At 34.6% G+C, this 18,049-nt stretch overlaps 1 protein-coding gene across 2 annotated transcripts in view; it reads left to right on the top strand.

The window, feature by feature from the left end:
- The window catches only part of ZBBX (zinc finger B-box domain containing), a 108,438-nt gene that overhangs the window by 66,038 nt on the left and 24,351 nt on the right, over positions 1 to 18,049 (top strand). For both annotated transcript variants that reach the window (XM_036243551.1, XM_036243550.1), the window contains exons 10-14: positions 5,726 to 5,835; positions 6,604 to 6,704; positions 7,859 to 7,938; positions 9,758 to 9,894; positions 14,079 to 14,389. In XM_036243551.1, coding sequence (XP_036099444.1) covers positions 5,726 to 5,835; positions 6,604 to 6,704; positions 7,859 to 7,938; positions 9,758 to 9,894; positions 14,079 to 14,389 — 739 coding nt within the window. The remainder of the gene's footprint in view (positions 1 to 5,725; positions 5,836 to 6,603; positions 6,705 to 7,858; positions 7,939 to 9,757; positions 9,895 to 14,078; positions 14,390 to 18,049) is intronic.

The following is an 18,049-nucleotide window of genomic DNA, read 5'->3' as shown; positions in this document are numbered from 1 at the left end:
CCTCAAGTCTTGAGTATTATCCCCTTTGTCTATGTATGCCCTGCCCTCCAGACTCACTGGGATGGAGGTCCCACCTTTTAGACATACTAGAGCAGGGGTCCAGTCCTACCCCATAGCTTTGCTGAACGGAGATTGGGCCCCCAAGTCTCTGGCTGGCTCTGTCCCCATGGCTCTGGATGGCCTCATGCTTGTGGTGGCTCTGTCCTGGGTCACATGCCTGTGACTCATCCACACTGGGATCTAGTGGCTCTTCTACTCTAGGGTCACAGGGGTAACCTTGTCCCTATAGTTTCCCTGGGCCTTGCTCTCTGCAGCAGTCTGGACTCTCTTGTTCTGTGATGGAGGGACAGTCCTGATGATTTCTGAATTGCCTTTGGGGTCATTCTTCCATTGTCTTGGACAATAGGTCCAGGCTTCAGTTTAGGTGGCTGACAAATCTCCCCGTCAGATTTGGCCATATATTTCCTGTTCTCTCCCGAATAGGCGCTCACGTTCTTTTCCATATGGATAAGCTAAAAATGTTCCAAATTTTTGTTTGCTTCTGTTTTGATGACTAGAATTTGATTAATACCTTTAAGTCATTTCTCTCTCCTTGCATTTTACTATGAGCAGCCATGAGAGACCAGGACCCTCCTTCAACACTGCTTGGAAATTGCCACAGCATTTTATATATAATAGTTCAATACTCACAAATTCTACCTTTTATAAAACCCTAAGACAGAAACACAATTCTTCCAAGTTCTTTGCCAAATTATTAACATAGATTGCCATTCCTTCATTGTCTAATAATATATTTCTTATTTCCATCTGATACTTCATCAGAACGGCATTTCACATTCATATTTCTAGTGACATTCTCTTCAAGATTACTTAGGTGTTCTCTAGGAAGACGAAGCCTTTTCCTGCAGCTCCCCCTTTTCTTCCTGAGCCCTCACCAGAATTGTCTTTAAAGGTTCATTCATAGCAAGGTAGCCTTTTTCTAGCATGAATTTTGTAACTTTTCTATGCATTACCCAGTTCCAAACCTGCTTCTTTATGTTTAGGTATTTGTTACAGCCCCCTTCTGGTACCCATTTCTCTTTGTCCATTTGGAATGTTATAACAGAATACCACAGACTGGGTGGCTTATAAACAACAAACCTTTATTTCTCCGGTTTTTTTTTTTTTCCTCACTCGAGGGTATTTTTCCATTTTTTGTACAGATAGAGTGGGAGGGAGAGAGAGGAAGGGAGAGAGAGTGAGAAACATCCACGTGAAGGGACACATCAAGTGGCTGCCACCCGCACGACCAACCAGGGCCGGGGACAAACTGCAACTGAAGTACGTGCCCTTAGCGGGAACCGAACCCGGGTCTCTCCGGACTGCAGGTCGACACTCTAACCGCTGAGCCAAACTGGCCAGGGCAAACCTTTATTTCTTAGAGCAGAATTTTTTTAGTAAGTACTCTCTTCTCTTTCGGTGACTTTCTATTTCCTTCATTTCTTCTATATTTATTATAGGAATTTTTCAAGGAAGAATATCAATTTATTTATTCAATTTATTAGGTGGACTCGTGGATATCTATATTTTAATTAATATCCAATACTATTGTTCTTTATTTTGTGACTCAAATAATATCTGCTCTGACCTTTGAGAGCTCTTTCAGGTTGACTCCTCTCTTCTTTCATCTTGTTTTTTGTTTGTCAGTTAGTTTGCTTTGAATATCTCTTCATTTTCATGGCACTCAAGATGCATTTCCCCGTCCTTGCCCAGGAATTATTTCTCCAAGGAATCATGATTTCTTTCATTGGAAAATCATATTCAGAAACCAATATCTGGGCTCTTGCTGTGTTCATTGCTACTCAGGTGTCACAGATCCTAGGCCTTCACAGAGAACATCTAGAAAATGTATGTATATATAAGATATATATATATATATATATATACTGTATATACCAACCCAGTATATACACACATCTAAATTTATATCTGTGCCTATCTACCTGGATGTCTGTTAAAGTAAACATGAGTTCACACTCAGACCTCCATCTCCAATCCAGCCTCATGCAGTTCATTTACATTCTCCCTTTGCCTATTTGTGGTTTATTTCACCTATAGGGAGAATTCTGGCTCTCATTATCTATGATATATTTATGAATTTATCAACTTCAGTATATGTATAAAATAGTTTCAAATTACTAATATCACCGTGAGAAACAAATTCGTCAACTGGATCACACTGCTTATATATAGTGCTTTTCATTGTCAGCCTACAACAGTATCTTATCAAAGCCTTGTTTTCCAAAGTTGCTCAGACCATAAGACCCATTTTTACCCTCTTTCTTTAGAATGGTTTTTACCATTCATTGATTCCTTTTTAAAATCTAATGAGCATAAACTTGTGTACAGTTTTATGGATTTTTACCAGTGCCTAGAATCATATGTTTACCATGGTACCAAACAGCACGGTCTCCTCACCCCAACCTTCCCTCATGCTCCCCAGTGCAGTCAGCTCTTCTTCCCCAGCCTGTGGTCATTGGTCTGTTTCCGTCCTTATACCTTTGCCTTTTTTTGAATGTCATGTAAATGAAATCATACAAGATGTACCCCTTGTGTCCTTCATTTAGCAAAGTGCTAAATTTAAAATTCATCCATCTTCTTGAGTGAATCAAAACCCATTATTTTTTATTTTGGAATATTAGTTCATCATTGTGACATACAGTTCATCTATTCACCCGTTGAAAAATAGCCTGCTGATTTATAGTATTCTTGTAATTATGGCTGACTCTGTTATAAATATTTTCATATAGGTTTCTGTTTGAATATAGGTTTCAAATTTCCTGGGCACATACCTAGAACTGGAATGGCCAAGTTGTATGGTTTAAGTATATGTTTATCTTTCTGAGAAAATGCCCAACTCTTTTCCATAAGACCGAATAGTTTGGCACTCCTTCCTTTAAACTATGAGATTTCTAATTGCTCTCCATTCTTGCCCATGCCTGGTATTTTCAGGTGCCTTTTCTTTTGGTGGTTGCTTTAATAGGTGTGCAGGTGTATCCCATTGTGGTTTATGTGGCAGGGTTTTAAGTTTTTCATATCCAATTCTGGTTATTCCTATGTAACTATTCTTTATGTTGTCTACGTCTCCTTTAATGTATGATTCCCATAACAGTCCTTCACGTGTCAAACTCAGAAGTGTGTACCTGTCAACGACTCCTCCTAGTTTAAGAATTAGTACATGACAGTAATATCAAGTTCGCTCATCTTTTACGGTGGCTGCCTTTCAGTGTCCTTCAAATGGAGTTTGTTATACAATAAAATAAGTGTAATTTTGTTATTAAATGACCACTATCATTTGTGCTTGGACACATACAAAAAGCTTTAATCATGGGCACATGAAGTCTGAGCAATGCTGAATACTAAATGTTGGCAAATTTTCTTGTTAGAAAATAATGGTTAGTGAACATATTCACCAGGGTCTTTTCACAGTTATTATTATTTTTTTAACAGTGATCATTATTTTTTGAGTTAATGCTTTCTGTCTTAATTATAGATGCTAGTGTGGAGCAATCCATTTGCAATTTACAAGTTTGTAATTGTAAATTGATTACAACATTTCTGATGCTGTGCTTCTGAAAACTTTCCCATGTTAATAATGATGATCATGGTTAAGACTTTATCTTTGCCTATAATTGTCATGTTTTATAATAGGTTTTTATAAATATATGTTCCATTGCTTTTTGTTTTTGTATTTCTTTTCTGAATTGGATAATAACATTTGTATTTTATGTGCAACCAATACACGTGTTTTAATATCTCCAGTAGATCTATTAAGTGCTAGGAAAGTTTAGTGAAAGAAAATTTAAGATCTGAATTTGGAGTATTTTAAGGGATGGTATTAACAATTATCTGGTGTTTCCATTCAAATTCCCCTACTCTTTTCATTACATTTAATTATCAGTTCTAGTTGATCATCAGAACTACCCGGAAAAGTTTTTAGAATACTGATTTCTGTACCTAACCCCAGACAAATCTAAAAATCAGTGTTTTAAAGGATGGATATGAAACTACATTTAAAAATATATCTTTCTTAGTGATGCTGATGCAGACAGCCAAACAGATTCACAGAGTATATTTAGAACAACTCATCATAAGTTTCCTCAAATGAATTGGTCAATGTTCAATAAATCTGTATTTAAACTTTGAGGTAATCCTATTATAAAATATATGTTCTTTATTTATGTAGCATGATGTTTTGCCAAGGCATGCATGCCAGGGTTCCAATATCCAGAATGCAGACTTAGTTTATTTACTAACTGGTTGTTTATGGACACATCATTTAAATTCTTTTGGCCTACATTTTCTCATCTGGGAAATACTGAGTTTATAATAAACAATCTGTAGGGCTCCTTAGCTGTCATACTTTACTATCATGACTCTGTCATTCTTTGGCTCATGGCTTTATTCATAAAATTAGATGTTTTCACCTCATGAAGAAGTATCTGGATAATAGTACATTTATGTATATCTGTGACTGAGTGTTAGAAGTATATCCATGTCAAACTGGAAAGATGTTTCTGATGGCCAAGTGCCAAATTATCCTTGACCTTTACTCTTTAATATTTCCATGAATTAAATTATGATGTGATTATGATATAAAATGACATCCTCATCAAATTTGTAAAGACATAAAGTTGAATAACAAATATATATATATTTCTTGTATTAGGAGAATGCACAGAGTCATAGATTGCCAGGAAATTATCACTTTTTAGTACTTTTACAAATCGAAAGAAAGGAATATAGAATAATGGTTAGGAACATGGTCTTTGGGAGGCAGACACCTTGGTTTCGAATTGCTCTTCTACATTTATTACCTGAATGAATTTGAACAAGTTGGTTTCCTTCTTTATACCTTAATATCTTCATCTGTAAAATGAAAATAGCACTAGTGCCAATTAAATGCATCTATTGAGATTTAACACCCCATATTAATTAAAACAGAGCCCGGTACATTTTAAGTTATGCATCAATGTTACCTGTTAATATCATGAAGAAGACTCTGACCTTTATTTAGGGCCTTCATGAGTTTACATGGTCTACAAGGGCTGTAGCTACTTTTATTCTTGGTAAAACTGACCAGCTCCTCAATAACTTGGGAATAACTTCTGGAACACTCTTCTCCTCTGAGAATCCGAGTGATTCCCTGCCTTCCATATGAGGTGGACCACATCCAACTTTATTGTCAATTGGATGACAGATGCCACAGTGAGAACACTTCATATTCATATCAGGGGACCCTATTTCATCACCCTACCAACTTGGCGGAAGCTTAGAAAAATGTCTTCAGGTTCTCCTAGAACTTATCGGCATAATGCCAGAGCCGTGGGACACAATGCACATTCACAAATTACCATTTTTAGATAATGTGGTATGTTTAACCAACTTTACATGGTTTTTGCAAGAACACTGACTTCTATCATAACTTTATTTTTCATTCTAAACAAAAAAACAGTGGGATATTCAATTAAAAAGTCTTGTATGATGTTAATTTGATTTACAAAATTATTTTAGTGGATTAAGATTCTGTTATGCAATCATACTTTCCTTCTGTGAATTATAGGTACGGCTATGATTTCATTATTAATTTTGTAGACTCACTCCTTTGCAAAATAAATCAAGATCTTGTCTGGGAAGTTTTAGATAATATCTTTTAGTCTTTTCATTGCTCCTCCTTGTTTTGTAGAACTCCACAGGAGCAACTTCGAAACATGCTGCCGGATGCATCCACACGTCAGTGTCCAACCACGAGCGAGGCACCATGTTCTCAGAATGAAAGCAACGAAGATAGTGATGGTTAGTTCAGTCTCAAGTAGACATTTGCAGCTTTAATATTTTAAATGATATACCCTAAGCATTAATCAGCATCTGCTTTTGTTTTTGTTTTTTTAATTCTCACCAGAGGACATTTATCTTCAGACAGAGCAGGAGGGAGAGAGGGAGGAAGAGAGAGAGAGTAATATCGATGTGAGAGAGACACATCGAGTGGTTGCCACCCACACGACCCCAACCAGGGCGGGGGACAAACTGCAACCGCGGCAGTGCCCTTAGCAGGAACTGAACCCGGGGCCTCTCTGGACCACAGGCCAATGGTCTAACCGCTGAGCCAAACCGTCCAGGGCTGCTTTTGTTTTTCTTTACTGTATCATTCTCCACTGAACTGCGTACCCTTTATCTCCCGATCAAAATGCATACTTTCTTCTCATTTTCTGGATTTACCTTCATTTAAAGTGGGGGAGGGAATAAATAAACCACAGAACTTATATGCATGTACGCATAACCATGGACATAGACAATTATGCTGGGGACAGGGTGAGGGGAGGGGAATTGGGAGGAGGGTGTCAATGGGGGAAAATAAATTAATAACAAAATTAAGAAAGGAAAAAAGGTAAATATTAAGAAAACATATTTTACTTGTAATAGAAAAATTAACAGCATTTCTGTATTTCTGTGGATGCATAGGAGAAAATTATTCTTTTATTTTTGGCTTTGTTATTTGAAGATAGGAAATTATCAGGTAAAGTATATTATTTGGTGATATTATTTGCTAATCTTATTTTCTAGTTGATGAGATGACAGTACAACGCCCAGCTCTTTTTCTGCCCGTCGAAAAATTAAGCATAGAAAGACCTGAAACATCTGTAAAAATAGTCGAACTGGATGAAGTAAGTGCATAATTACCACTCAGATTATGCAACAAGCAGGGAGTTTATAACACATAGTTACAACCCATATTATTTTGATAAGATATTTTTCATAATTCAACATAGTTTAATAGAAAATTTAGAAGTGTTTCCATTTAAATATGCTGATAGTAATAAAGCAGTATTATTTTAGTGTTGACAGTAACTTTCTGAATTGATAATGTGTCATTTTTTGGAATCATGTAGAATGGGAGAGGAAAAGACATTTTATTCTTTTAACTTCTAGAAATGTTTGTTTTATTTAGTTCTTTATATTATCAGGCTTTAAAATAAAGATTAGTGTGTTATCTATTTAATAAAAGATGTATACATATAGTTTTTGAATGTCATTTAATATTATATTTTATTTAAAGAAAAATAGTATGAAGATTTAAGGGACTTGGTACAATAGTAACTTGAATATAGACCTCTAGGAGACTACAAGTAGAGTCAGCTAAAGCTAGAGCCAGTTGGAACTAGAGCTCCGGGCTGAAAGTTTAACTTTGGACAAACTCAGTCTATTCTGACTTTCTAAACATCTAGTAGCAGAATATACCACTTATCCTTGATATTTATGTTACTGTGGTTGTCAGAGAAAAATGCTAGATTGTAGGAAGCAGTGATTTAAATACTACATTTTCCCTTAGGTTAATAGCCCCTGATGTGTGTGTGTGTGTGTGTGTGTGTGTGTGTGCGCATGCGCGTGCATGCGTGTGTGCAAGCGCATATGCACCTAGCAACATTTTAATTTCTCCTCTGCATGAATTTAAGCTATTGAACAAATGAATATACACACACATGTATGTATATGTATGTATGCTTATTACTAAATTCTTGATGAATACAGTAAGCTTATAACATGCTGGCCAAAGAACCAACCTACTTGGCACTTAATATTTACAAAATAAAACATAAGTTGATATTGTTGGGTCTGTATATGATAGTAATGATAAAACGACTGATAGAGCAAATGCCTTCAACACTTATCTGTTGAAATTGTTGGGTTCTCCTACAAATTCATGTTCTATGACATAAAGTCAGAGAGAAAATTCTTTAAGTATCACCTAAAAGTTACCTGGTTAATATATAATGCATTTATTGAACACACTAATATTACACAACATGCATTTAATAAGACTTTTGAAGAGGAACTTGAAGAACGAGGAAACATCGTGCCTTACAAAGTCGAGTTAGCTGATGCAGAAAGTCAACCAAGGTAAAGTTTTTGTATTTCATTTCTGATGGCTTATTAAAAACCCACCAAAAAAAAAGTCAACTATCTCTTTAAATGAGACACCCATAATGTAAAAAAAACTAGTAATTTTAATGTTAGAGTATATGTTACTAAAGCCATGTTTAAATTTGTGTACAATATTGCTAATATTTGTCAACATTCAATAATTAGAAAATTCTCCATAATGATATATTTATACTTTTACCTTACCTAATATCTGGATTATTTAATAACTGCTTCTGATTTTAGGAATTGTTATTATTTGAAATGGCTGACCAAAGCCAATATATTTCACATGAGCTTTGATATTTTCTTCAAAGATAACGGGATATTCCTCACTTCAGTTTGCTATGAACCCTAAATGAAAACAAGTATATTAATAATTAGTTTGAGAGACCAACAGAGCTCCCAAACTATAGATTACTTCCTAGATAGATTTTACTTTGTGATAAATTATATAAACTAAGTATAATGGACCACTTTGCAATGTTTTTTTGTAGAATTTTGTCATTTCCAAGTGAAAAATATCTAGCAGTATTTGTTAGTAATGTTAGAATCTATTCCAACTCCCCTTCACTGTTGAAACTTTAGCTAGGATTTTAGGTGTTTTGGCTACAAAGTATTAAATTAGTTAAGCAGCAGAATGAATTTTCTAGTAAGTGACCCCTAAGCCAATTCTTTGTTTATATCTTCGGATCAACTTAGGCCCCTGTGAGCATTTTGGAACAGCATTGGGCCTACGTGAGCACTCAGCGGTGAAAAGCCCCATGTTTGCACACGAGGACCCAGAGATCTAGCAGCAAATATGCTTTTGACATTTGACATTTTGACAGAAGGCAGTAGACAACCTTCTGGTCAGTAGATAAGAGGTTTATGTCCACTATTATATCCTTCAGGAAATGAATGGCATTTCTGCTCTCTAATTTGATAGTTCGATGTATCTTATCACAGATCTTTGTTTTGACCTCTCAATGTGGTATTAGAGAAGGCAGGAAAAGTTACTAATCATGGTATGGCCGTAGTTTTGCATCTTGGATTTGGAAATAGCTTCAGAGCTTCTTATTTTCTTAGAAAAATCATAAAGACCCATAGGTAACACAAGAGAATCTTTCTGATTAAGCACAATTCATGAGTTTGTACTAGCTTACATAGATATTAGGTGTTGCTAAATATGTTACTCAATTCATGGAAAGTATTGTTTAAATTGTAACTATGATTGAATAATCATCATTAAAAATGAAACAAATACCACATATGGTATTTTAACTCTTATAGTTCATTGATGAACAACTAATAATTTAAGTATAAAAGCTTTATCTGATGGAAGGAGATTTGAGTAGGGTGGTGAACCTACACCACAATGTACAGGTGATGTATTATAAAATTGTGCAGCTGAACCCTATATAATTTTATTAACCAATGTCACCCCAATGAATTTAATTAAATTTTAAAAACTCCTTGATTATATTTTGATGAGCTTGAAAGATAACTCTCCATCTTTTGAAGAAAGACTATAAGGAACCCAACTTATTACAGGATATTTAAAAAAAGAAACTTTTAATTAAAATTTTGTCGTTAAATCAGTGTTGGCCCAGTTACCTATTTCTTTTAAATCCATAGTATACTTAGTTACTTATAGTTTAGAATGTATCTATAGCAAGGCTAAAATAAATATTAAATCAATGTAAATACACCTACTTCCTTAAGGTTTATTATATTTGTTTTAATAAGCTGGGACTTTAAATTTTTTTAATATTATTTCTTTCCACTCTATTCTTTTGCTTTTCCATAAACATGAAAGTTGCACATTTTATGATTATCATACTTTTCTGCATGAAAATGACATCCATCAGCATCATATTTTCACTAAGGGAAAAACAGACCTCTTACATCGTCATCTGATCAGCAGCTCTTCTTATTGTGAAGATAACTCCAAAGGTAACATTTCTCCTTGTTGATTAATATTATTAACAATAAATGTCAGTAACTTACTAAAACCAATTGGTAGTGCAGTATATAAAAGCTTTGACTATTTTCTGTTCATTTTAAACCTAGAAAATAAAGTATTCAGAAGAAAATTGGTTGAAAATATACCCACATGCGTGCTCAGGACTTTACAGGGCTCCAGATTGGTCCAGAAGGTATTCTGTGACTTACCTGTAGCATGGTGTTCCATTTACCTGTGGGGAAATAATGACTATAAATGTCCACTAAGTGTTACTTTAAAAATACTTTATTTAAATAGACTTTATTTTTCAGAGCAATTTTAGGTTTGCAGCAAAATTGAGCAGGAAGTACAGAATTCCCATATACCCTCTGTCTCCACAAACTCATAGCTTCTCACACTGTGAACATCTCAAACCAGAGTAGTACATTGTCAATCAACAAACATACGCAGACACATGGTTACCTCCCCAAATGCATAGTTTATGTTAGGGTTTACTCTTGCTTGTACATTCTATGGGCTTGGACAAATGTATAATGACATGTGTCCAGCATTATATCGTATACAAAATAGTTTTACTGTTCTGAAAATCCTGTGCTCTGCCTTCTCATATCTCCCTTCTTCCTAACCCCTGGCTACCAATGTCATTTTTAGTCTCCATAGTTTTGCCTTTTCCAGAATGTGTGTCACAGAGCTGGAGTCATACAGTATGTAGTCTTTTCAAATTGATTTCTTTCACTTAGTAATATGCATTTAAAGGTGCCTCTATGCTTTTTCATGGCTTGACAGCTCATTTCATTTCGTGCTGAAATTGCAATGTTTGAATGTACCACAATGTATTAATTATTTGAGAAACATCTTGGTTGTTTCCAAATTTTGGCTATTAAGAATAAAGCTGTTATCAATATCTATATGTGTTTTTTTGTTTGGACCTACATTTTTAGCTCATTTGGGTAATACCAAGGGGCATGATTGTTGGATCATATGTAAAGTGTATATTTAGTTTTGTAAGAAATTACCAAACTATCTTCCAAAGTGGCTGTACCATTTTGCATTTTCACCAGGAATGAATGACAGTTCCCGTTCACATCTTCATCAGCATTTGATGTTGCCAGTGTTTTCAGATTTTTGCCATTCTACCAATTATGTAGTGGTATTTCATTGTTGTTTTCCTTTTCAATTTCCTATTGGCTTATGATGTTGAACATCATTTCATATGCTTATTTTCCATCAACATATCTTCTTTGATGAGGTATCTGTTAAGGTTTTGGGCCTATTTTTTAGTTGGGGTGTCCCTTTTCTTACTGTTGAGATTTAAGAGTTCTTTTGTTATTTTGAGTAACAGTACTTTATCAGATACATATTTTGCAAATATTTTCTCCAAGTCTGTAGCTTGTCTTCTTATTCTCTTGGCAGTATCTTTCACAGAACAGACATTTTTAATTTTAATAAAGTCCAGCTTATAATTATTTTCTTTGATGGATTTTGCCCTTGGTGTTGTGTTAGAAAAAGTCATCATGATATCCAATATGACCTATATTTCTCCAGTGTTCTAAGAGTTTTATGGTTTTGCAGTTTACAGTTAGGTCTGTCATACATTTTGAGTTAATTTTTGTGATGGGTGTAAGGTCTGTGTCCAGATGAATTTTGGGGGCATGTGGAGGTCCAGTTATTGCAGCACCGTTTGTTGAAACACAATCTTTTCTCCCTCGTGTTGCCTTTGCTCTTTTGTCAGAGGTTAACTGACTATATTTATGTGGGTTTCTTCATTAATTATTTGTTTTGTCCCATTGATCTATTTCTTTATACCTTTGCTAACACCACATTGTCTTTATTGCTATAGTCATAAAGTAATTCTCGAAGGTGGATAGTGTCAATTTTCTGACTTTGTTCTTCTTCAATATTGTGTTGGCTATTCTGGGTCTTTTTCCTTCTCAATATAAACTTTAGAATCAATTTATTAATATTCAAAAATAATTTGCTGATGTTTTGATTGGGATATAGCATGGTGGCTGTGGACTAGGTTGGGAAGCACTAACATCTTGATGACATATTTATTTAGTTCTTTGATTTATTTAATCAGAGATTTCTAGTTTTACTCATATAGATCTATACATAGTTTATTAGATATATACCTAACTATCTTATTCTTTTTAATGTACATGGTATTGTGTTAATTTCAAATTTTACTTGTTCATGTTGGTATATAGAAACATGATTGACTATTGTATGTTGACCCTGTATCCTGTAACCTTGCAATAACCACTTATTAGTTCCAGGAGGTTTTTTTAAAAAAATATTCTTTTGGATTTTGTACATAGACAATCATATCATCTGTGAGTAATATCAGATTTATTTACTTCTTCCCAATCTGTATAGCTTTTATCTCCTTTTCCTGTTTTACTGATTAGCTAGAATTTCCAGTTCAATGTTGAAAAAGGAGTGGCAAGAAGGGAAAACCTAGTCTTAGTCCTCATTTTAGGAGTAAAGCTTCGAGTTCCTTATCATTATGTAAGATGTGAGCTATAGTTTTCTGTAGTCTTTATCAACTTGAGAAGTTTCTTTTATTCTTAGTTTTTTAAGTTGTTTTTTTTTTAATCATACATGTGTGTTGGATTTTGTCATGCTTTTCTGCATCTTTTGATATGATCCTGTGATTTTTCTTCTTTAACCTGTTGATGTGATGAATTAAATAGATTTATGAATGTTGAACCAAAATATCTAATTTTTATGACTTAACAGGGCTTCATTTAATAAACTAAATTAAATCATGTCCATACACTCTGCATTACATTTTAAACACTAAATAAACGACTGTTTTTGCCTCATTTTCAATGCCAAAAGACCCTAATAATTGAATTTTGCCATTTTGAGTAAATATTATAAAGGTTAGTTGCAGATATTTACATATAACAAATGACATGTATTTCTACTGAAAAAATTAGATAATTTCTATTTAAGTTTAGAAGGAAAGTACAGCATTATTGTAGAAGTTTCATTAAATTGAATAGCCGTTATAAACTTTTTCTTATAAAAGCATTTCTATGACATACAAGGTATTACATTTTTCATAGTTTTTGTGCAATTTGAGGTGAAAGTTGTTGGAAGTAAAAGTTCTAAATACTATGTGTAACTGTTGAGGGGTGTCAACATTTGATTGCGACAAATATTTTGGGCTGCAAGGCAGAATTTACATCACTGGAGACTATTTTAGTCATAGCCTCTCCTATTTTACACAGTATATTTATAGAGATAAGCTATTTATATTTGGAAAGAGAATAGAAATAATCGGATGAAGCTGTATTCAGTCTGGATAATGGTATATATATTTTTATTTAAAATCAAAACAGTGTGGTACAAAAATTGTTAAATAATTTTTATTCCTCAGAAAATCTAGATGAATGTTTCATAGCCTGGGCTGCACATTTATCACCTGGAGAACATAGTAGAGGAGAAAACAAACAAACCAACCAAATACAATACAGTGCCTGAGTCCCACCCCCACATCCAATTTTGTTGGTCTGGGTCGGGCCCACACCCTGACAGCTTTAGAGTACCTTCAGATTAATCCACTGTGCATCCAGGTTGAAGCCAGTGATCTACACCAAGTGATATATTAAAAGCAGACATGATGAGGTAGTGACTAATAAAATCTTGCTCATTTTGTAGCTTTCCAGAGGCAAGTGTCCCAGCATAAACATTTGCTATGCCTCTCAGTGTTGCTCATTCATCTGCAGATTTCTTTTTGCCCTCTGCTCATCCCTAGCATGCCAAGGAAAAGAGGTAAAATGTGGAAATAAGATTCCCTCTGCATTATTTCTCCTAAATTGCTGTTGTAAAACTTGAGTAGGAGAAGAGGTAGGCAAGTGGGAATTGAACCACAGGCTGAATAAAAATTTGCATCAATTTCAAGATTTCATTACAAAATAAAATCTTGCCTCACTCCATTAGTCGCTACCTCATTAAGGTTTGAATGCCTAAGTAAATCATGATTATCATTTAGGAACAAAAACTGTATAATAGTATTTTAACACTGAGAACTCAGTAAAGAAATGTTGATAAAATAGTGTTTATTGATACAGGTTTACACCACAGAACATTTGTTTTATGAACCGATTAATCAATTTACTTGTTTAAATTTATGTATTTAACTTTTATAAATGTGTGTTTTCGACAGTAGGAACTTCAAATACAAAATTTGGCAACAATGTGGATCCTGATGTTGATTCTCCTGCTGTTGAAAAATTAGGGAAAAGCAGCTCTTTTGAAAGACATTTCAAAGAGAAAGGCATCACAGATATGGAAAGTAGTCAGAAGCTGGATAATTCCTGCATAGCATTTGAGAGCAAGGAGTCTTTTCCAAGTGTAGATTTAGAAACATCTTCCACTAAAGAGAAATTATCTCAAGACATCAAAGAATCCTGGGAATTTAGCAATCTTACGGAGACGCCAAACTTTGAAGATTCAAAAACGACTGAATCACTACTGGTAAAATTCTATGATGTTTATTATATTAAAAATTTTACAAGAAACATTGTAAGAAAATTTTATACTCACACAATATATTCTTATATGTTACTTTCTATTGAAGTTAAAATGTGCTACTGTGTGTTATCACGAGGTAGTTGAAGACTGAGTTATATGGAAAAGAATGTTAATGACTTACAGGACAAATTCTAATATGGTAAATCCCATTATAATAAATGGTTTCTCTAACAAATAAAACTTTAAGGTCCATCTCATGCACCACAGTAAGAGTGCTGTTACCTTTGTAAGTGAAATTTGTTATTATGAATAACTTAGTATACTACATTCTTTCTAGTTTTTTACTGTATAGTCACTGGTTAAAATGAAATAAAGGCACATATGTAAATAGAATCAGTTTTTGTAGCTTAATGTAAGTTATAGAATTTAAAGCTATCCTTCAGGAACATGGCTAATAAAGAAATAGGGGTGGCAGCTTTGTTTCTTTTTCAAAAAAAAAAGTAGCCCAGCCAGTGTGGCTCAGTGGTTGAGCGTCGACCCATGCACCAAGAGGTTGCCAGTTCGATTCCGGGTGAGGGCACATGCCCAGGTTGTGGGCCTGATCCCTAGTGGGGGTCATGGAGGAGGCAACTAATTGATGTTCTTTCTCATCGATGTTTCTCTCTCTCTTCTTTCCTCTATCTAAAATCAATAAAGATAAAAAGGAAAAGTAGCTCATTATTGCATCATTGCCATATTTTAAAACTATATTTAAATCTCCATTCTATATACTAAATATCTTAAGTAATATTGATTATTAATAAGAAACAGTTGGGAAACAGAGCGAGACAAATGTTAAATTCTTTGAAAATGGGGAAGTCGAAACATTTTAACAACCTTTTAAAGTAATATGAGGTGAATCTCCATGGCGCCTAAACTGAGGGTGGTCCCAAGGCCTCAGACTGAGTACCGAGCTGCTGCTACTTCTGCTTGGGGACTAGATTTCTGGGGCCACTCTGTGACAAGCCTTGTTCCTTTTGAAGTGGGAAATTATATTGAGATCTCTGCAAAACCTTAGATCCCTAAAAGTCTGCTCAGTCTCTGAAAGACTTCCCCAGGAGACATATTCACAGATGCAAGAAGATGAAAGGAAACTGGTTTCTGTGGGGATCTGGGCCATATCTGACTTGAAAAATAGAAATCTTGGCTTTCATTTAGCATAGGGTTAGAGTGTGCATACACACTTTCTGCTTGGAATCTCCAAGGCACGGACTTAACATTAACGTTAATTCACATCTCTCTATTGATACCCTTAATGTGTCTGACAAAAGTAAATTCCAATCCATTCTGGAAAGACAATCCCATAACTTAAGTAATAAAAGATTCCCAAAAATAACCCCCACTGCAGATGAGCTATACCAGAACAAACAAGAACTCTAGCTTTCTAGTTTCCAGGACACCACGAAGAGGGCCAGGGGTCACTTGCTCCTGCAGTGGTCTGTGTTACGGGAGAGCAACCCTGAGCGTGTGAAATGCAGGTCTCTCATATTGGACATAGGCCTGCCTGACCTTTGTCCTAGCAGAAGAAATCATCTTCTGTAACCTAGTAAAAGGCATTTGGCAAAACTCACAGATACATAAACGGTGGCAATTCATATAGTAATGAAAGGCAATGTAGTAGTTAAAATAAATAAAATAGAACTACTTGTATTAACATGGATACATTTCAAAAATATGATGCTAAAATTGAATAGCATTTTTGAAACATTTATGATATGTAACTTTTTTATAGATACACTCAAATGTAACAATAGTCAAAAATATCATTGGAATAGAGTTTGTCAACTTCAATAATATAATATAATTAGCTCTATGTATGAATATTTATGTGTATATTTTATAGAAATTTGAAGCAAATCTTTTACATTACTGATATTAAATTGTGGATTACGTTAATCATGTCTTGTATATACCTATATATTTAAAGTATTTCTTAATTAAAATTGAAATATTAAAAAGCTACTAATCATATTTTGATCTCATACTACTTTTGTTAAAAAAAATGTGATAAATGATTACCTCATAGAGCACCATGCTTTACAAATAATCTACTTTCTTTTTTGATCCCTAATTACGACATGAACTGTTGCCTTAGTAGAAGCCATTTCCTGGGCGGAAACAACCTAGAATATGTTGTGTGCCCGTGGAAAATTCGAGTGAGCAGTAGGGGCAATTTTTAGCAATGGCATTACTTGACTTCCAAATTGAGTGTAAGATAGTTCATTTTGTACTTCAGTTTTTAGAAATTGAGTTCGTAAGGGTACAACCATCTATGGAATTAAGTACTAAGTTGTAGAGCCATAGCAGTGAGAAGGGGTCAGGTGCTGGCAAGAACGTGGTGTAGTCAGGGGCTGTTGTTTCTGGTTCTGAAACAACCAGTAGTTAACTTGGTGACTTTCAGAAGAGCAAACACACTCACTCATTGTTCTTACCTGTCAACCAAGGCTTTTTATTTTTAATTTTTTAATTTACTGCTCAACCAAGGCTTTTTAAAAACTTTTACAGATTTGGAAAAATCTCTAATAGACTATCTAACCTCACAACTTAAAGAACTAGAAAGCATACAAAAAGAAAACCCCAGAGCAAGTAGAAGGAAGGAAATAGTAAGGATCAGAGCAGAAATAAATGACATAGAGACCAAAAAAACAATTCAAAGGATCAATAAAACAAAGAGCTGGTTTTTCGAAAAGATAAACAAGATTGATGGACCCTTAGCTAGACTCACCAAGAAACAAAGAGAGAGAACCCAAATACACAAAATCAGAAATGAAAGAGGAGAGATAACAACTGACACCACAGAAATACAAAAGATTGTTAACAAGTACTATGAACAATTATATGGCAACAATTATATGACAATCTAAGTGAAATGGACAAATTTCTAGAAACACATAGTCTCCCAAAACTGAATCAGGAAGAGACAGAAAACTTGAACAGACCAATAACAACAGAAGAAATTGAAGATGTAATCAAGTCTCTCCCAGCAAACAAAAGCCCAGGCCCGGATGGCTTCACGGGGGAGTTTTACCGAACATTCAAGAAGAACTAATACCCATTCTCCTCAAACTATTTCAAAAAATTCAAGAAGAAGGAAGACTTCTAAACTCGTTTTATGAAGCCAGCATAATTCTAATTCCAAAACCAGAAAAAGACACAACAAAGAAAGAAAACTACAGGCCAATATCCCTGATGAACATAGATGCCAAAATCCTGAACAAAATACTAGCAAATCGGATCCAGCAATACACCAAAAAAATTATCCACCATGACCAAGTGGGATTCATCCCAGGGATGCAAGGCTGGTACAATATTCGCAAATCCATAAATGTGCTACACCACATAAATAAAATGAAGAATAAAAACCACATGATAATATCAATAGATGCTGAAAAAGCCTTCGACAAAATCCAGCATCCATTTCTGATAAAAATGCTCAGCAGTGTGGGAATAGAGGGATCATATGTAGACATAATAAAGGCCATATATGAAAGACCTACAGCCAACATCATACTCAATGGGCAAAAACTAAAAGCATTTCCCTTAAGAACAGGAACAAGGCAAGGATGCCCACTTTCGCCACTCCTATTTAACATAGTACTGGAAGTCTTAGCCACAGCAATAAGA

This window comes from Molossus molossus, unplaced genomic scaffold (assembly GCF_014108415.1).
Source record: "Molossus molossus isolate mMolMol1 unplaced genomic scaffold, mMolMol1.p scaffold_m16_p_5, whole genome shotgun sequence".
NCBI lineage: Eukaryota > Metazoa > Chordata > Mammalia > Chiroptera > Molossidae > Molossus > Molossus molossus.
Note: the sequence above shows the minus strand (reverse complement) of the source record. Positions and strands in the feature narration are given on the sequence as shown.